The 21,174-nt window shown below is 38.6% G+C and overlaps 2 protein-coding genes across 4 annotated transcripts in view; one reads left to right on the top strand and one right to left on the bottom strand.

The window, feature by feature from the left end:
* Positions 1-3,333, bottom strand: part of efcc1 (EF-hand and coiled-coil domain containing 1) — a 19,248-nt gene extending 15,915 nt beyond the window's left edge. The window contains exons 1-2 of the mRNA XM_082155032.1: positions 2,626-3,333; positions 1,265-1,680 (exon numbers count right to left, since the gene is read on the bottom strand). Coding sequence (XP_082011158.1) covers positions 1,265-1,680; positions 2,626-3,318 — 1,109 coding nt within the window. The 5' untranslated portion in view covers positions 3,319-3,333. The remainder of the gene's footprint in view (positions 1-1,264; positions 1,681-2,625) is intronic.
* Positions 1-21,174, top strand: part of cfap92 (cilia and flagella associated protein 92 (putative)) — a 27,501-nt gene extending 6,327 nt beyond the window's left edge. The window contains exons 1-14 of one of the 3 annotated variants that reach the window (XM_082155011.1): positions 4,418-4,513; positions 4,727-4,958; positions 5,103-5,302; positions 6,262-6,481; positions 6,884-7,021; positions 10,004-10,162; positions 15,595-15,776; positions 15,871-16,715; positions 16,821-17,015; positions 18,266-18,548; positions 18,624-18,788; positions 18,890-18,994; positions 19,450-19,603; positions 20,926-21,174. In XM_082155011.1, coding sequence (XP_082011137.1) covers positions 4,511-4,513; positions 4,727-4,958; positions 5,103-5,302; positions 6,262-6,481; positions 6,884-7,021; positions 10,004-10,162; positions 15,595-15,776; positions 15,871-16,715; positions 16,821-17,015; positions 18,266-18,548; positions 18,624-18,788; positions 18,890-18,994; positions 19,450-19,603; positions 20,926-21,164 — 3,120 coding nt within the window. In that variant the 5' untranslated portion in view covers positions 4,418-4,510 and the 3' untranslated portion in view covers positions 21,165-21,174. Of the gene's footprint in view, positions 1-4,417; positions 4,519-4,726; positions 4,959-5,102; positions 5,303-6,261; positions 6,482-6,883; positions 7,022-10,003; positions 10,163-15,594; positions 15,777-15,870; positions 16,716-16,820; positions 17,016-18,265; positions 18,549-18,623; positions 18,789-18,889; positions 18,995-19,449; positions 19,604-20,925 lie in introns of those variants that run through there. The other 2 variants (XM_082155012.1, XM_082155010.1) reach the window with 2 other exon arrangements.

The following is a 21,174-nucleotide window of genomic DNA, read 5'->3' as shown; positions in this document are numbered from 1 at the left end:
TTCCAGCAGAAGCTGTGCATAATTTCAGCTAACCAATATGGGAGCCCATTTGCCACACACATTGACAACTAAATGAACCCAAACAAAACAGGGTCTGCACCCGAGAAGCAGAACCACATCAAGCCAACCTAAATAACATGCATGTTGGCACACGTCTGCACAATCAGGGCCAGCAAGTTCTGGCGGGAGCCATTTTAACCCAGAGGAATCTCAGTTCACTTTGAGTCAGATTATTTGAATCTACATTATGTAATGAAACTGTTTACTGCATTCAGTCTGGTTCAGATGACAATAATGCTTCTAGCAGAGTAATCTCATTAAAATCCTGAAACAAAATGCAAACTGTCATTCCCAAAAGAACTTTATCACAAAATAGCAGTAGCAGCAGCATAAAACAGAGTAATATTTAATGTATATAGGATGAGCTCTGCGATTTCTGTAATACATTTCAAACTGTTGAACAGCTAAAGTAAACATCCTTACTTGTTAGGATCGTTGCTAAATTGTCATGTTTTGACAGAGTCTTATACATTTACATCAGTGAAATCCCCAGAAACAGATGCCAAATTGTGGTTAGTGAAGATAATGTCTTCTTTATGCTTCATGATTGCTGAAGTAAGCTATCCCAATGTAAAAACAGATTACCTCACCGTGACAAACGTCTGTGGGTATATGATACCTAGTTAGGCCTGCTGCATAAACGCTGTCAAAACTGCATGAAACAGTAGTTCAGTAAATAAAAGGGCTTTTCACACATGAAATAGTTAACCCTGGGTCATTCTAAACACCGGGTAAACGGAATCCTGGGTTATCTTGATTCACATTTCACACAACTCAAAATTTACACGGGGTTAACAATTAATCCTGCATATCCATAAACTGACATTTCACACTGTACATTCCTAAATGCTGGGTTAATGTCCTTATTTGCATATTTTTTGTGTCAGTGTCACTGATTGGACGAATGCTGTATGCACCTAATATGTTTACACAAATGCTCTAAAATTGGGCATCCTCATATTATATACTGGAGACACTATTAGTTGTCCGTTGCTAAGTATCTAGTCGTAACATTCTAACACCTCATTGACTCACACTTTGCAAGTTTGGCACTGCAATGCAGGGTTAACGGTGCAAAAGTGGTTAAAAGTGAGGTTTAAAACGGCGATAACTTGGGGTTAAGTGCAAAGTGAAAAGCCCTAATGTGTGATGCATTTCACTTGTTTTTGTTCCATCTGGCACTTCACGTAAGAATTACACTAACCTGTAGTACAGAAGCTCCATCTCTAGCTGCTCAACGTGCCTCTGCAGAACAGGCACATGACTGGCTTTGGTCTCCAGCTCCTTCACTTTCTTGAGGCCACTCAGCACAGCTTGTCTGGCTTCCTCCACCCTCTTCCTCATCTCCACCTGCTCCTTCTTTAGAGTCCTGTTACAATCCTCCAGAATCAACACGGTCTCGCGTGATACTCGCAGTTCTTGCTCCAGCTTACGGTTGAAGAACATGGCCTCCTCGATTTGCCCATCCCTGGAGTTCCGGATGAGTTCCACTTCTCTAAGGAAACTCTGGATGTCCTTCAGGTTCCCAGAAATGTTGGGCTTCTGGGCTGTTCGCCTTTGGTGGGCGATGAAACAGCCACCCTCTGGTTTATGTTTCGAGTGGCTTTTCCACAGACCCACCTGTGACAGAAATATGTCAGTAGAATGTGATAGTATAGACCTTATGCGCCAGAGAAACAAGCAAGCAGCCATCTTTGTGAAACTGGTCTTACTTGACCCGCTCCGATCGGGATTCGAACCAGGTCTCCAGGCGCGCTAGCGACTGTTAGCGTGCCTGCCTCCCAGACTCCGGTTCAAATTCCCGCTCGGATCGGGTCAAGGCCAGGGGAGTGAGGTTTACACACACAGCTCTTACTGGCCTACATCTGTTACATTTGAACTATCGTGTTTGCAGTAGCCCTGTATATTTCTCTTGCGTTGCTGTCGAAGAGTATTTACTTATTTAGACTTAATGAAAGCCATCATGAGCATTATAATGTTTGAAGCGGATGTCATAGAAAATGCCAGTAGACTGGAAAGGTTTTAAAATGAGCGGTTCATTCATAAATCCGTAAGATCTTACCTTCATGCTGCGGAAATACAAACCGGAACACAATGAAAAAGGGACGGGGCTATATAAGGGCTATTCAGACCAGGGCTGGGCAACTTTGGCCTTTGAGATCCTCTCAAGATCAAACTCACCTGCCTATAACTTTCTAGTAATCCTGAAGACCTTGCTCAGGTGTGTTTGATTAAGGTTGGGGCTAACCTCTGTAGGAAAGTAGATCTTGAGTTGCCCACCCCTGGTATAGACATTGCCACTCATAGCAGGCATTGGTTGTAACAGAGTAGAGGACTATCTTATTTATAACTTAATCAGGCTAGCTACAGATTAACATATCACCAGTATATGTAAAATTATTTTTAAAAGACTTGGGTTTGCGAAGAAGAAGAACCCCAAAACCACTAAGTTCTTTTATAATTCGCTCACAAACTCGATCTAATAATCAAGCAGACGTTATGCAGAAAATATTGTTGCTTAATTTGTATATTAGGCTAGTATGAACTTGATCACAATGACTGTACCTGTAGGGCCAGTGATCGAGCATCACTGCTTTGAAGAGCCGCGCGCATGTCCTCCACCAACTCCCTGAGACTCGCATTTTCCTCCTCAAGTTTGGCTATCCTGTCCTCAGCCTCCTCAAGGGCCACGATTTCCTCGTAACACTCCCTGGTGCAGGATCCCAGCTGCCTACAACCTGATGTGTGTCTATCCACAGTGGGCGAAGAAGGCTCTCCGCTTTCTCGCTTATTGCTGGTACCCAACGACAGCAGCTTCTCGCGCCGCCTCAAAGGGCTCCGGAGTCTGATCTGCGTCTCTATATGCTCGCTCTCCTTGCCAACCAACAACCTCCCATTCTCATACTGACACCCAGCTTTGGTACTGAAATAACCGCAGAGTTTTGCGTGAAACTGCCTGAAGCTGAACTCTTTGGGTAGATTATCCAATATCCCCGCGCATTCCTCTAGATCACACTCTTTATTGAGTCCTAAAATATCGCAAAGAATGTTAAAATCCTCGGCTGGTATTTTCCCATCTCCCTGACAGTCTAGGTGATGAAATATCTCTTGGAGGTATTGATCCAACCCGGTTGCGAGGACTATAATTTCGTTTTCCACTCCACGGTCTAGTCCGTAATGATACGCCAGAGTGCTCACTATCCATTGTGTCCTGCGCGCGGGTCGGCTGTATGGATCGCATGCGTCCGACTTTTCCATCCTTTTTCCCCTCACAAAAATTCCATTTATAGAGCCTAAATGGATTAATGGATTCAACAGATCCTCTAAGCACACAAACAGCATACCAAGTTCATGTCATCTGAACACCAGACCGCCCCACTCTTGTAGTAGAAACTCTCGCGCTGTGCGCGTGGGGGCGTTGCTGTGAAGGGAGCACTGCCCCCAAAATCTTAACTGCAGAGGGAAAAAAACTTTTGAAAAGAAATTAAACAACATAAAGGCATTTCAAGTGTCAATGTATACAGGATATTTCATATAGGCTTTCATATAAATCAACCGATATAGGACTAATGTTTGGTTTAACAATTAAAATCTACGTTTAAACTTAAAATATCAACTGAAATAATATTTCATTATAGTATGCATACAGGTTCGCTTAATACAGCGCAGGATATATCAAAGTTAATCAAAATTGAAGTTTTCATGAATAATGCAAATACATAAATTATACACAAAAGAGGCCAATAGGCCTACATAAAATTAAATGATGCAATAAACGAACTAAATAACAAAATATAAATATCCTAATGAACATATCTTCATAACTCTTTTATTTTTTATTTTTATTTTTTATACTGTATTTAGGCCTGTTTGGTTAAATATAAATTAGAATCGTGCAGTTAGTTATTATTTTATTTACAAAAAAAATCTGTAGCCTATTCTACAGCTGAACAGCAAAATTACTGTTACATTGAAATGTATTGTCCGGTTAAGTTTAATGTATTTTTCACCGTATTGCAAAGTATGCTAACGTATTAATTAGCCAGTGGTGAGAACGTTGGAATTTGCCTTAGCTGCTACTCGAATATGCCCTTATAATACACAGAGTTACTTTTCCTAAAGTTTTCTATGGCTGCAAAGGAATTGTTTTATTTATATGGAGGCTGCCTATAGCAGAACCAATATTTCCTTTCAGCCTCTAGTAAGTAAAAGCTTTGAAGTGCCGGTGGAGTCGAATGTCGATTGGCCACTGTGTAACTGCTGTTGACTGTAGTTATGTTCCATGAGTCGCTTGTCATTTCCTATTTACCAGCGAGCGCGCTTTATTATGTTCTCGCGACTCCGGTTGTCACGGCGACGCAAAGCATTCCTTCACAAAAGCCAACGTTTCAAAGTTCTCTAATGCTTATGCGCTCAATTAAAACATAAAAGTAGCGGTGAGTGGTCAGTTATGGTACAGTAAGTTTAGTTGAACTTTGTAATATAATAGTGCTTGCTAATTATATAATGTTTAAATTAGAAATGATACAATAAGACACAGATGATTTTTTATCATGTAGCTACTGTGGTATTGCCATCTGAAACCATTACTGTACACTACAATAGTAGGCTACCATATTTGTTGTGATGGTTTTAATATCTTCTAATCCAAGACCGATATTTCTAGAACACAATGGAATGCAGGGACTCAGCATCACCTGACATGAAGAGAAATGAAGATTTGTCTTTAAACGCCGAACTCCTCACAGACAGTGGACCTGATGCTGACGAAAGTGAAGATCCATATATGAAGATGCCAGAATCCAGTTCTGTGGATGAACAAACCATAACATCATTCACAACAGACTCCAGCTATGTTGTCACCTGTACAGTCAGCATTGCATTAGCAATTTTTAAAGGTATGGCGATGCCATTGTTTTTATGTGATGATGATGAAATCATTTTTCCTGACACTATGAAATAAATTGACATGGTCATGCCTAAATAGTCTTTACGTGAATAATAATATTATTCTGTTTTTTTTTTTTTTTTTTTTAATCAAGTTGAACATGAGGAGTATTTTACAAATTCTGAGAAAACAAAAAAAGGGACAAAGAAAAAGCCATCCAATGTGGAGGCCCCCAGAGCTGAGGGCTATTATTGCATTGAGTACAACATGCTGCCTGATGAACCTGAACCAATCAGAGCGGATCTAGTGATGTTTGGTTCAGCTGCTAAACTCTACATGGCCAATGAGACTAAGGTAAACTATTGGAATTAATTAGGGGTTAATAAGCAGGCGCTTGTAAATGCTCAATTATTTATATGTAGAATAATACTAACTAGTACTACTTTGACTTGATAAGCAAACAGTTGTTGTTGTTAATCTCTGTTAATACATTATGCACAAGTTTGTGCATCACTGACCCAAAGAAAGCTGGGCTAGAGTTTCAGTTAATTGCCCTCTTGGATTTCTATTGTGCACCTCGCTGTTTAGGGTGAACACTTTTTGTTTACCTAGAAATAATAATTTGCACATTTGAGAATGATCTTTGCATGTGTGTTTTAATTCTTTATCACAACACCCCGACAAAATATTGTTGGTTTAACTTAAAAAAGCAAGTTACCTGGTTGCCTTAAAATTTTGTGTTCATTGAAATTTAAAATTTCATTAGGCCTATATCAAATATAAAAGGAGATTGGTTTAATAAATATAACTAATTATCTAAGTTGATTTGACTAAAGAAAAAAGTTGTGATAACAAATCATGATTTTTTTTCTAACATTCAAAAGTTTGCAGTTTTTTTTAAATGTTTTTGAGTTATGCTCACCAAGACTGCATTTATTTGATCAAAAAATACAGTAAAAAATTATGTGATGGCAAAGTTGAGATCCTTCAGAAATCATTCTAATATGCTGATTTGCTGCTCAAGAAACATTTCTTATTATTATCAATGTTGAAAAAAGTCATGCTGCTTAATATTCTTGTGAAAACCGTGGTACATTTTTTTAGGATTCTTTGATAAATATAAAGTTGAAAAGAACAGCATTTTTTTAAATAGAAATATTTTGCAACATTACAAATTTCAATTTACAAGAATTAACTAAATAAAATGATCTGACCCCAAACTTTTGAACGGCAGTGCAATTCTATTTTTGTCTTTGTAAAATAGAATAAATCTTCAGATGATCATGAAATCATTTGCTATGTGTTCCGACAAGGTGCTGAAGCCATGGCGAGAAGGAAACCAGGTGTGGTTGAGTTGGTCTCAGAATCTGAAAGTCAATGTGACCAGAGAGCTCCTAATTAAAATGGCCTCCCATAAGGTCACAGTTAGAGTGTGGGACAGCAAAGACAAGATATCCTTCAAAGCCATGAATGACAGACCCAAAGCCTTCGGACTTCCACAGGAGAGTTCTGGAGAGGATTCAGATCAAATGGGTACGATCTACCACTGTTTTATTGATTGTGCTTCCAATTAGGTTTTCCTTTGTTGTAACTATCACTGGTCTGAACACCTCTATTATACAGCAAGATCTATTCTACAGTTTAAGACACTGCAGAGCATAATTACTTTACGAAGTGAAATGTGATAGATGAATAAATAAAATAATATTTGTCTTACCCAGTTACTTCAGAAGGGGGCCATTTTAACTGATTTAAAGACATTAATTTACATCACAGTAGGCAGAAACATGACTATGAATCTCATGTGTGAAATTCATAGTTACATCCTCATACATTATACTTGTGCACAAATCACAAAGCACAATAGAACATGCATCATTTCTAGTGATCATTCTTGGAAAAAATATTCAGTTGCAACATCAAATGTCTTCAAAGATGGCATCAGGAAGATGGTTTTTATGATGAGAGCTATTTATGAGAAGGAAAACCGGAGATCAAGGACATCTATGAAAAACAGCAAAGCTCCAGTATCAGCTGACTATAGGAAGCGTTTGGAGCTACGCTCTGCCACAGGTATGATAATAATGTATGGAAGTAGAATAATGTCAAATGTTTTTGAATTAAAAAGCCTGTTGAATTGCACTACTTGAAAAAAAATAGGCATTGCATTAACCATGCTTGCATTTTAATGCATTGTATTTTTAGTGCTTACATTTTTATGGGCTGAAATTCAACATGGTTGAATATTTAAGCTGTGAATATTTCAATTAAAAACATTTCAAACACCTTTTCATTATTAAAAATTCAATAATCCATATTCACCTTTCATATTTCACTTCCAAAATATTCAAACTGTTTAAAAATACAACCAATAATATTCAACAGGCAATTTTCGGTCCATTTTATTTCGCTTTGCAAATTCGCTTCCACAAATTCAGTGGTTCAAATTCGACAGTAAATTCAACATTGACGTCCAGGAACTGCAGGAAAAGCAGTAGATTGCCGAGCATACTCTCCATCTGCTGTTAGTCTACCTCACCATCAGATGGTGCAAAAGCGCGTGTTGAAGACCAGCAACAGTTAGAACAAGTCATTCATTCATAAAACTCATTTACAGCAATGTAAGTGTATTTGTGATTATTATGACGGCTGTTTTATGTTAAATTCAGCGTCTTCACGGTTACTTTACCTGTGTAGCCTACATGCATCTTTCTCTACCGTGAACGAGATTATAATGTTATTCCCCGATGCGGATATACAGATCCAATGTTACATTTTTGAGGTTGACATATATTTCTCTTGGTTGTTTAGTTGCCTTAACTTTATATTGTGGCGATGTGCTGCATGCAGGCTATTAGGGTTTCCCTCAATACTTAAGGATTCCCCTGCTGGACATATACAACGCTTAACGTAGCTTAATGGACTACAGTGATGCAAAAGACCAAACTCGCAGGCAAGCAGATGGACTCAGAATAACGCGCAAAGCTTAATGCTGAGCGTTTCCCAGTGATAGATTGGCATACAGATGGCTTGATGTTGGACATTCGCACATTTAGGGACCGTCTCTAAAGTGTGTACGACTTTGGTATACACGTTTCTAACTCCGATAGCATTTGAATAGAACGACTTACAGTCATAAAACCAACTGTAAAGTGTTCATTTAGTGTCAGGCATAATGCGCACCCTTTGGATTTTTGATATTTATTCAAATAAATTTAAGTTTGCTATTGAAGTTAGAAACGTGTATGCCAATGTTGTATGCAACTTTAGAGACGGTCCCTAAATGTGCGAATGTCCAATGTCAAGCCAATTTTTACATTTAGTCATTTAGCAGAAGCTTTTATCCAAAGCGATTTACAGTTAAACTAACAATAGGAGGACAATATGCAAGTGCTGTGACAGTTTAAGCTAATGCAATACACGTATGCATACTATATATATATATATATATATATATATATATATATATATATATATATATATAGGCTATATAATGTATGTATGTGTTGATTTTATGCCAGTATATCACGAAACGCTCAGCATGAAACTTTGCGCGTTAAGTTCATATTCTGAGTCCATCTTCTTGCCTGTAGCCTATATAATAGCCTACAGCCTACTTCCCTAATAAGGTGCAAGATTGGTCTTTCACATCACTGTATCAACGGAAGGGAAATCCTTGAGTATGAGGTATTGAGGGAAACCGATTATAATCCTGTTCATGGTAGAGAAAGCTGATGACATGTAGAATACACAGGGAAAGTAACAATGAAGTTATTGAATGAAACATAAACACAGCTTTTGTGTGTTTATCATCTTTTCCGCATATACTGACACGGATAATCATTTTCATTTTATGAATGAATGTCTTCGTCAGCAAAAAGCGCTTTTGCACCATCTGATGGTGAGGTCGACTAACAGCAGATGGAGAGTATGCTCGGCAATCTACTGCTTTTCCTGCAGTTCCTGGACGTCAATGTTGAATTTACTGTCGAATTTGAACCACTGAATTTGTGGAAGCGAATTTGCAAAGCGAAATAAAATGGACCGAAAATTGCCTGTTGAATATTATAGGTTGTATTTTTAAACAGTTTGAATATTTTGGAAGTGAAATATGAAAGGTGAATATGGATTATGGAATTTTTAATAATGAAAAGGTGTTTGAAATGTTTTTAATTGAAATATTCACAGCTTAAATATTCAACCATGTTGAATTTCAGCCCATAAAAATGTAAGCACTAAAAATACAATGCATTAAAATGCAAGCATGGTTAATGCAATGCCTATTTTTTTTCAAGTAGTGCAATTCAACAGGCTTTTTATTTCAAAAACATTTGACATTATTCTACTTCCATAATAATGCTAATATTTATACTGAATGCTAATAAAAGACTTACTATGATCAATGATTATTATGTTTTACAACAATATGCATATAGGTTTGATTGCGTATAGTCATATTAATGCCAAAGTAACGTTATAAGGATAAAAAGTAGTTACAGGGTTCGGTAAGATAATTTTTTTATTTTTTTTTATCAAATCTCTTATGCACACGAAAGCTGCATTTAATTGATCACAAATACAGTAAACGGAGTATTGTGAAATATTATAATTTAAAATAACTGTTTTCTGTTTGAATATATTTTATTATTATTCCTGTGATTTTTCAGGATTCTTTGTTGAATAGAAAGTTCAAAAGATATGAATCTTTTTGTAACATAAAAGACTTTACTATCAATTTAATGCATCCTCGCTGAATAAAAGTATCAATTTCTTTTAAAAACCGTACTGACTAAACTTTTAAAAGGTAGTGTACATTAAATAGCTTGATACATCTATATATATACACTCTAAACAAATGCTGAGTTGTATCAACCCATGTTTGTGTCAAATACGGACCAACCCAAAGTTTTATTTAAAAAAAATTTATCCAATGGTTGGGTTTAAAGTTGGGTTTAGCATTTTTTAAGAGTGTACAAATTGCCTCATCACAATATTATCATTATGGCTCTTGAAATAGCACATCATTGGTCACTTTACTTCTGTCTTTCTTTTTAGTTCCTATTAAAAGTGGCTTAACAAAAGAAAAGTGCCAAATAGCACCCACTAAGAAGAGACTCTTCCAGAAACCCACCCAGGAGTCTGCAGAACTCATGGAGGCGAACCGGGAAAAGGCAGCCGCCACACTGGAACTCAGTTTCGCTCCTCTTCTTGCAGGTAGGTTCTTCCTAGCAACCTCAGAAGAGTGTAGTTCATGAATGTTTGATGAACATGTAAAGATTCATGTTCTTGTATTCACCTTATTCTTTGCCCGTTCTATTTCCAATGATTCATAGCGGGTTCAACTGACTAAACGGTTTTCTACTTCCGGTTGAAGTGTTTGTTTACATAGCATGCTAGCACTAGCGTAAAGGCTACGGTGGTAGTTTTTAAAGTTATTAAAGTAGTAGATAATTGTTCGGTCAAGATGGGCAGTAGTCGGTGGCTACACACCGCCGATGAAATCTTAAAAGATCGTGAAGGCGACCATATCAGAGTGCCACATCCCTCAGAATTGACAGGTTGGGTGGATGACATGAAGCTATGGCCAGGAGTAAGCCATATTGACATCATTAATTATTTTATCTTTTCGGAGGGTGTAGATCGTGAGGAGATGCACAATTACAAAAGCACCCAGGCCTTCAATTGCTTCTATAGAAATAAAGTCAGGCGCATTTCTTTACTGAAGCACGGAGACTATGTCTTTTTGAAAGCAGAGGTAGACAGGAGTCATGCTAACCAGCCTAAGCTTATTGCTTGGGTTATGCTGCAGCAGTCGGGGGTGATAGAGACTGTCGGATGTTCATGTATTGCTGGATTAGGGAGATTGTGCAGTCATGCAGCAGCTGTCCTTTGGAAGGTATGAAGAAAAAACATTTTTTTTGTTTTTATCTGTGATTTAATAAAAATAACGTGATCAGATCACTTTTGATTAATGTTTTTTTCGATTTAGTTTAGCAATGTGGGGATGACACAATCTGAAACATAGATGTGACTCTGGTAACGTATTAGGTGAATGTGCTTATTACATTTGGAGAATGCAGTTACTGCAGGAAGACAGGGCTTGCATGTACAGATGAGCAGTGCAGGTGGAATGCAGGGACAGTCAGGAACCTTGAGCCAAAACAGGGCAGAGGATGAATTTAGCATTAGGGTGTCAGGTGCTCAGCCACTTCCAAACACCCTACAATATATGTCACATGCAGAATTTATAAATAATGTAGACAAAGACTCAACAAAGCCAACAGTCTATTGGGCAAGTGTTACAATGTAAAACCAGTAGTGCAACCCTGTAGCCTTGCAAATACTGCAGTAGATGCAAGATTTTTAAGACCCTATCAAACCCATGCCGGTTCTGATCTCACATGTGAGACATGTAAACGTTTCTATGAGTTGTATGTTCAAGTGAGCAGTGCACAGGCTTCTACTTTAGAATCTGAAACAAGGGAGCAGAGTTCTTACGATTTGTGGCACAATGCAAGAAAATTGAGAATAACTGCAAGTTCAGCTAAAAAGGAGCATCCACCAATCCTGATAAGTTTATGGCAGAGTATCTGTGGCAACTATGCCACAAATTATGGTGGAGAATGAGGTGGTTGCTGGTAATGCACTTCGAGAGCAAGGCATGAATATTCCACATAGGGGCATCGTTAGTGTCACAGAGCCATGGTTGTCAGCCAGCCCAGATGGGGTAATTGACTCATCTGTCCTACTCGAAATAAAATGTCCCATCCCAAGTAAACTCCATTCTACCCTCTTGGATCAACTTGACCATAACTGCAGTGATATCAAGCTATAGATGGAGTACCACAACTTCAGAAAACAGGTAGCCGAGGATATTACATGCAGGTACAATTAGGCATGTTTTGTGCCGGTCTGAAGATGGCCAAATTGTTTATCTGGAGCCCAAATGACACAGTTATGTTCACTGTACCATTTGATGAGCCCTATGTTCTGGAGAGGGTAGGACATCTGAAGAGATTTTATTTCTCAACAATGTTGCCCTAGCTTGTGGATGAATTTGTTGGTCAGGGACTGAAACTGCAGAACAGATACATGAGCATAATGAATTCATAGAAAATATCCCTCAGAAACATTTTATTCAAATCTCAAAACAACTGTTAAGTGCTGCTGCGGTTAACAGTGTGAAAACTCCTTTTTCAAATCAATTGCTTACATTTAAAAATTATGAGCATAAGTATTTTTGTACATAAGTGAATATTTACAAATACAGAATGTTGTTCATGTAAAATTGTATGCAAATCTGTTCAAATCTATTGTACACAAAGAATAACAACAAATTTAATACAAAGAGTAAATATAAACAGTAAAAAATTACAAAAGGCAGCGAGTGTCAATATGAAATATACAGGAGCAATTTATGTAGATGTGTAAAGGGTGTGTGTGTGTGTGTGTGTGTGCACGCAGATGGAACTACTACATCAGAATATCACCGTTGTCACTTATCACTCACGGATGAGATCACCCCTTAAGTTGGTGAGGGTATACTTGTATACTTTAAGTCGCCTGATTGCCCTCTCAACATGAATCCGTACATTTGCAATCCTGCGAGTTGCTGTGACTTGTTCCTCAGTTAGCTGAGCACCCCCTCTAGTGAAAGCAGGCAGAACCAATTTGACCCCTTTTTCAAACAGTAAATCACGAATCAAGAACCCATGATCTGCCATGACTTCATCTCCAGGCTTTAAATAGTCCTGATAGAGTTCATAGTGATATATTTGTCACTGGCACGTCCTCCATGTCCCGTTGAGATAAACATGATTAAGCCACATGGGGCAACAGCAACAAGGTATTTGATTGTGTTGTGCGAGTAGTAATGGCTGTAGGACTCCCCTCTAGAGTCAAGATTTTTCACCTTCTGTAACAAACTTTCACTGCAGTCAATGACACAGGTGGTGTTGGGAAAACTCTTCTTGAATGCAGTTGACATAGTGGCCTTAATGGTTTCTTTTGGGAGCCAGATAATAAGAGGGCACAAGACCTCCTCCATTTTATCAATCCAGAATGAGATAACCTTACTGGCAACACTCTGAGTCACATGAAACTGCCTACCAAGGTCACCCAGCACACGATTTAATTTAAATTTGATCTGTGTCATCAGTGTCTGATCACGCACTGACAAAACAAAAGCCCTTTCAGCAAATCCATCTAAGGTGGAAACAAGAGAGTTGAAGGTTTCCAATGAGACTCCAGTGTAGAGGAACGAATCGGCATCATTCTGAAGCATGGAGTAGCTGAAATCTTCAGTTTGTGTTGTAGGCATCTTTGTCCGCCTCGTCAACACCCTTCTGTTCACCATAGTTGTGGTCCCAAAGCGATGGATCTTCCCACTGGGTGGAAAGAGTGCTGTGTGATGGTTGTGGCACCTCAGGTATACCCTCATCCTCCTGGTCAGTCACTTTACACTCTACAGTTTCTGTCCATGTTTCTCACACTGACAATATTACAGTGAAAGCTTATGATAAATGGTGATGAAAGCTCTTCTTCGCTCAGACTAACAACTACCTGGCCCACATAACGATAGCAGCTAGCTCTACGATAGCCCTCAGTGAAGTTCATAGCACTAAACCTACAGTAACATTCAGTAGACAAATGCATAAACCATTAATGGCCATGTTTTTAACACATTTACTCCATCCAGCAACATAATGGGCATATTGTTCATAAAAATGTAGGTTAGACTGCCCACAGATATAACACGAATATTTTTGTAGCAGGCCGGTGGAGCTCATAAAAATGTAAAAAAAATGGAGGTAGCTAACTAGCTAACTAGGTTAGCTGTGAAGTGGTGCTATCGCTAACCAGCTACACAATTCAACATTAAAAGTGGCTTACCTGTCGCTTTGACACAAACAAATGTACGTCTCTTCTTCACCTCTGGTCTGTTATATCCAAGGTATAATTCCGGAATGGGATGGTCACCTGTGGGGTGTTTGTCAACAAAATGGTGCAAATAGACAGATACCTTTTTCGGTGAATGCTTCAGATTTAGTGCAGCAAACCACTCTAAATTTCTACTCTCTGGCATTGAATGTAGCTGATACTGAACCGGACATGGGCATTCTCTTCTTCTTATCTTATGCTCGAAGTACTCGGTTTCTAAAAATCTTCTTTGAATTGTTAAAACAACCAACAACAGCATGTGGAGCCTGAACTCATTCTCTCGTTGCTAGTACAGGTAGTAGGCCTATCGCTGCGAACTGAAAGTAGACAAGCGGAGTCGTCGTCATGGTGGCACGCATTGTTTGGAGCAGAATAAGGTGAATAGCATTACCATTAGACACAGAGGAAGATACTTGCATTAAAGTCCTTATGGTAGTTTTAGGATCGAGTAGCCAAAAGCGGTTGTATTCTCCCACTCATATGGCTCTCATACACAGGTTTCCTGTAAGTGAATGTTATGTTTATACAATATATCATGAACATGACTTTAGCTAGGCAGCCAGCCATTTAGGGGCTGTTTCCCTTATGCCTGAGCGCTGTGGGGTGGATCGTGTAAGGGGGCTTCCCTGCAGGGTTCGTGATACTTAGCCTCTAATTGGCTGTGGAATGGCACCAGCCAAAGCCGACCGACTAGTTCTTTAGCTTTTGATGTGTCTCATCCAGACCCCCAGCAGGAGCTCCTGATGAAAGCCTTCACTTGGGAAATATTTTAGCCTTGCTACCATAAAGCCGAGCCAGACAAATCACATGTAGCTCGTTTCATTGCAGGGTTGGCTTTTACAGGATGGAGGCTATCCTTCAGTACTGTTATTATTTCGCCAAACTATTATCCATTAAAGAAAGAATTCTCATATGCACTTTATAAGAATTACAGCTATGTAGAATATGGGAGTGGAGGACATTCCCACAGTTAAACTATAACATACACTACTGTTTGAAGGTTTAATGTCAGTAAGACTTTTTTTGTTGTTGAAAGAAATCAATACTTGTATTCAGCAAGGATGCATTAAATTAATCAAAACATTAACTACACTTAATGTTAATATTACAAAAAAGTTCAAATTCTATTTAAAATAAATGCTTCGATAAATCAAAGATATCCTAAATAAAATGCATCACAGTTTCCACAAAAAATATCAAACAGCACAACTGTTTTTAAACACCATTATTAGTAAAAGAGCACCAAATTAGCATATTAGAATGATTTCAGGATCATATGACACTGAAGACTGGAGAAATGATGCTGAAAATTCATCTTTGCCATCACAGAAATACTGTAAATGACATTTTAGGATATATTTATGTAAATTGTAATATTATTTCACAATATTGCTGCTTTTACTGTATTTTTAATCAAATAAATGCAGCTTTGGTGAGCATAAGAGTAAGTCAAAAACTTACGGACCCCAAACATGGTAGTCATTCCACCAGTTTCACAGACAAAGCTTTAGTCTAGTCCCAGACTAAACTGCATCTTTGAGGTGTTTTAACTGAAACCAGTAAAAGCACGTTTATAGAAGCTACTTAAATGTCCTGATTGATCTAAGGCCTAATCCTGGCTTATTCTAAGCCCTGTCTGTGAAACCAGACCTATATGTAATATATGTTTTAAACATTGGCTGGCATGTACTGTGTCTTCATGTTAGGGAGTATGATGCTCATTGACTGCCTGGGATTCTGTTCCGGAGAGGTGAAAGAGGGATTCTGGAATATCACTCTGGATCAGCCACTTATATCAGATCAGCTAAAGGCTGAACTCAATCCACTAGTTATCACAGTTTTATCTGCTTCTCTGCCATCGTCTCCCATTCCTTTCCATGTACTTAAGGTATGCTATGTCAGAAATGATTAGTTTCATTACTCAACAACATTAATAGTATATTACAATAAACACAGGAATAATCAAATTCATCTTTCAATAGGAAAAATGCCTTCCTGTCTACTGCCAATACAAGTTCCACAACAAGCCTATTTACAGAACCAAAGGCCATGATCACAATGCTAACATCTACTTTAAGGATGTGAATGTGATTTTTACCGGTCTAAGCCCTGGAAAGCTGTTTGAGTTTCTTAGAGGTCCACCAATGGAGATCGAAGTCCATGATCGGGATAGAAAAAATGAAAAACCCTCCAGCACACCCGCAGTATTTGGGACTGACCCCAATGATGCTAAACTTGCAAGTGTAGATCTATGGACTACACATAATGCCTTAAAGGCAGATACTGAACACCATGATCCATATGGAATAGCAAAACTAGATCTTTCAGATCTTCTCAGAGGATGCAGATATTTGAAGCTGACATTGCCCATTAGTTGTTCTGCTTCTGAGAAAAATGAACCGAGAAGTTCTTTTGAGATTTCCTCAGATATCGCAATGCCAGTGGGTCATTATCTCGAAGCTGACGCCCAACTAAAGGTCCAGGTGCAGATAGCTTACCCCCTCCATCCTAGAGATGGCAATAATGAAGAAGATAGTCCTTTTGGTCGCATCATTTATGTCTTTAAGTATAACAATACTCGCATCTTAGCCAAACTGACATCCGAAATTCTACAAATTAATACAGATGCCTTCCAACTAAATCATTATCCAGAGGAAACTATTCAAAGGGTCCTATCTGGTCATAAGATAAGTGCCAAAGAAAAAGAGAACAAAAGGCTAAATGTTCTCACTGGATTTCATATGATGGATACGGCTCTACACCTTCTTGTTCTGGAAGGATTGAAGGATCAAGCAGTCAAAAGACTGTGGACTACAGTGCCTATAAAGTAAGAAAGTCATCATTTAAAATGCTCCAATGTGCACAACATTTACCAATATGCAGCAAAGCAAAAATTCCTGAAGATCATACAGACCGATCTGATCTTTTCCAGGTTGGATGGAGATGAGGAGGAACAGGTGACTGTGCTGTATAACTCAGAATTTAGTTTCTCAAAGCGACTGTATGACATGCTTGACGTGGGTCTGAGTCCGATTTGCCTTCTGAGGCCGCTTGAGACCATTATGATGGAGCCTCTGGTGTTTATCAGGAATACGGTTCCTCATGCCTGCCTTGAAGCCATGAAACGGTATAATTGCAATTACACCCACACACATCATCTTTGCCGTACAGGTTCCAGCGTGGTCCTTTTTTTCTTGGTTTTCTCAGTAGGTTATAGACCATTTCAACGGCCTTTTGCCGGTTTAAGTGACGTCTTTGTTCCTTGGACATTTCCGGTTAGTTGTCGAGCGCATTCAAAACAATGGCAGGATGCGCTTGATGTACAGTGTGATTGCGATAATTTATTTAATCCTGCTATTTAAAATATCAAAATTAAAATTAGGTTCTTGTTGCTCAGTAGTTGGGTCCTCCCTCTGGCCCGAAACTAACCTTTAACTTTTTTTGTCACGGTCCATAACTCTTTCTCTTTCTTTCTCGTTGCCGGTGGAGACCGGCCGGCTACGCTATTACCTTATTCCAAACCGGCTTTTGTGTTGCCTCTAAAATGGCCGCCGTTACCCACAACACACCATTCCATAACATCTACGCCCGAGCTCTATACAAGCATGTATCTAAAGCTGCTCTGAAATGATATACAAATAAATATGAATATTTGCATAGATATACAGACGGACCCAGCAATGAAAGTGAAATGTCCACTCGTAACCTCCCCGGACAAACCATGATAAGTACGTTTTTGACGCTGTTTGACTTGCTTCATCTGCACCAAACACAAGACAGATGTCATCCACATTATACAAATAGCCTAAATGTTCCCAACCTTTCCGCGAAGAAATCAACTGTAAGCATCCAGACTGCGATATGCTTTTATCGCATCTCTCGTGTACACGCAAGCAGTCGCAACACGCAATCAGATAATGAGCCGTCAGACTATTCAGGTAAAAAGTTTACGCATCAAAGTCTTATTTAAAGAGTCAGATGATTTCAATCATCGTTTATTTTCAGTTTTGGAAATACTTTAACCGTTGCCTTTTCGCTAGACTTAAAAAGTACAAGCTTTTTCCCAGATCTGTGGTTTAAAAATGGCAACACCGGAAATGTTTCAGGGACAGACATGCGCAGTAGCATTTCAACTCGCATGTTTGTTATTGTTTAAGTCCTTGAAATGGTCTATCTATACAAAGAAGAACAGAGTTTACATTAGTAGAGTATTTTGGTGTGATTACAATTTCAACATGGTGACAAGTAGTGTGTACTTGGATGCAGTATTCTTCACCAAAAAGCATTTGCAAAATTTGCTAAACCTAAATGAACAAATGTTGTGAAATACAGAGAAATTGTTCAAGAAAGTTTAAATGTTTGCAAATAATCTTTCAGTATAAGCCACATCCGCCAAGCAAAAAAGCTTCAAGAAGCAGTGCGCCTCAACCTGTTCCCATCGGCCGACATGGTTCTCAGTTTAAGCAAGGAGTTTGGATCGGATCTCGGATCGGATCTCAGGAGGAGAGAGCTATGGATGGCGACAGAGTCCCAGGAATCTCAGGATTTACCTGATCATCGTAACATTAGAATGAGAACTCAAATACCTCTAGACAACTTCAACACAGAATATTTACAATGGAAACAGAATGAGGGCAATAATGTGAAAGACTTCATTCAGGTAATGAATTACTGATACTGTATGTTCAACAAAAAAGTTGAGTTAGCAATTGATTAAAGGCAGTTTTTATTTCAGGCAAATATCGAAGAGGTCCATAGGGCGAGTAGCAACTTGCAAAAGTCAAAGCCTAATGTTCTTTTGCATAATGTAACTGACGATCAGATCATCCATTGCCACAATGTTCAAACAATGAACTCTACAACTCAGAGTGGAGAACTACTCTACAGAGAACTTTCAAAGGTTGGCACCAATTTCCATGAAATACATAAAAAACAACCTCTAAGCCTTTATTTAGCAATGCAAAACTGTAAGTAAAATGTGGCTATTTATCCTCTTTCTAGGACTCCACTTGCATTCGCTTCTCTTACCCAGGTTTTAGGAGCAGTTTTGAATCTAACCAGCACCCGAAGCATCCAGACGATGCTCGGATAGAGGAGCTGAGAATGGTGCTGTTGATGTCATGCCATACCACCGACCGTTAGACCCCACTGGGTCATGTTTCTCTCTCAGTGCAATGTCAACTTTATAGGCATTCCTTAGAGCTTAAGCAACAAGATAGAGTTTTACTGATGTTTACCTACCTTGCCCACCTCTTTACAGATCCCCAGAGCTTAAAACAGTATTTAGTTACAAGTATAGTGACAGGGCTAAAGCTGATTGACTCATGGGACACAGAGCATTATCTAGAAGCATGTGCTTGCCTGAAATTGATTTATCTGCCTTTCACAGTCTGTAACTTATTGTTCCCTGCTGAACATGAGCATAGCACCCAAAAATGTGAACTTTACAGATGACAGATTGATGTTATCATTAGCAGTTTCTCCCATTTAAGCAACTGCATGTGTTATGTGTGTGCTTCCCAAATTAAAAGCATTAATTTGTTATGCCAATTGGTTCACAGTCTTGGAGAGAAAACATTCTCCATGGGAATAAACTGAAGCCAACGCTTTCCAGAGCCAGGCTGCCATGGATCAAGAGATATCAGGATTTTGACATTTACTCCAAGCCACCATCACAGTTTGGACCAGAGCTCCCCTTGAGCATCCATTGGACTGGTAACATTTTCTTAACATGAACAAATCATGCTATTTCATGTTTGATTATTCTTATTAAACAGCTACTCACCAAATCAGTAAATGCATGGACATGAAATATTGATTTGCATGGAAACAATTTTATTTTTTATAATTGTACCGGTATCTTAAAGCTTCCACTAAAGAATAATAAATTAGTGGCCATTCACACAGAATGATTTTTTCATAAATTTGTTCTTTTCCGAAAAATGTGGTGCTCAAGAAGTTAAACTTTTTAAAAATCTACCTTTAAGGTGCATTGTTTAATATTTAGGAGGATCAGTTGACAGAAAGGTAATATCATAACATAACTATGTTTTCAGTGGTGTATAAAGACCTTACATGATGAACTGAATACGTCTTACTGAATAAATCACGTTTTTACTGAATAAGTAAACCTAATTTCTTAATTTATCTTTGTAAAGAAACCTCATTGCTTTGCTGGCTACTCTCTGCTCTCTCAGACGACATCTTTTCCTGTCGGCCACCGTAACTTCTGTTGGTTGCAATTCGCAACCTCACCACTAGATGCCGCTAAAATTACACAGTGCACCTTTAAAATAGCACACCTTAAAATTTCAAGAACTTTTTTATTCTACTGCCCAGCTGCGTCTCACATTTTTAAACACATTTTCACTTCAATCGATAATTGAGATGCAAGATGGCGCCAGATGCGTTTGAATGAAACATGAAAAGTTGGACTGAAACAGTGTTGCCATGGAAGATGGTGCATATTAGAAAATATCTGACCGCTGAATGCAGAAACTAGTAATGGGAGAAACGTAACTTTTCAAAACTTTGAATCAATTGAACCAATTGCTTCACAAAATGATTCACTGTTTCAAAACACTCAAAACACCATGGGCTGGCAGCACCAAATCAGTTAATGCAATGAATTTAAAAAGTATTCAAATTCATGAAATTAATTAAAAATGAACCTATATTATAAAACTGACCCGAGATCAGTTAAACATTAGACGCTCGTTCATGGCAAAACCAAATCATCGGTTTCTAGCGACGAATCTTTAGAAGTTTTGAAACAGTATGATGTAACAGCTTTGTTTGCTAAAATCACGTGACTTGGCAAATTTGAAACAAGCTCCGAACCACTAATTCGAAACAAAGATTCATAAATGTTTAGAAGTTTCATGAAGCAGTGTTTCAAAAGCACCCATCACTATCAGAGAGAGACTGACCAATCAGAATTGAGTATTCCAGAAAGCCATGTAATGAACAGTTATAACCGTCAGCATCCTTGATCATTTGATCCTAAAGGGACTTGTTTTACCTTGTATTTCGCGTAGGAGAGGCTCTCCATGAGGACCAGCTCCAGGCTGCATATGCCCAGTGCAACAGGTGGCAGAGGAAGATGTTGCTTGGCGAGAGCTCAACAGGAAGCGGAAGACTTCCCGAGTTCAAATGTCACATGAAGAGAGCAGGCCTGGATAAGCTACAAGACATACTGAGGGACAAGCCCATGAAATATTCTCTGAAAAAGCCAGGAATGGCTTTAAAAGTAATTTTTTTTGATTTTCCAAATTGAAATTACTGCA

This window comes from Leuciscus leuciscus (genome assembly GCF_965113295.1).
Source record: "Leuciscus leuciscus genome assembly, chromosome: 23".
In the NCBI taxonomy this organism is placed as follows: Eukaryota; Metazoa; Chordata; class Actinopteri; order Cypriniformes; family Leuciscidae; genus Leuciscus; species Leuciscus leuciscus.
This window is presented reverse-complemented; position numbering and strand designations above follow the sequence as displayed.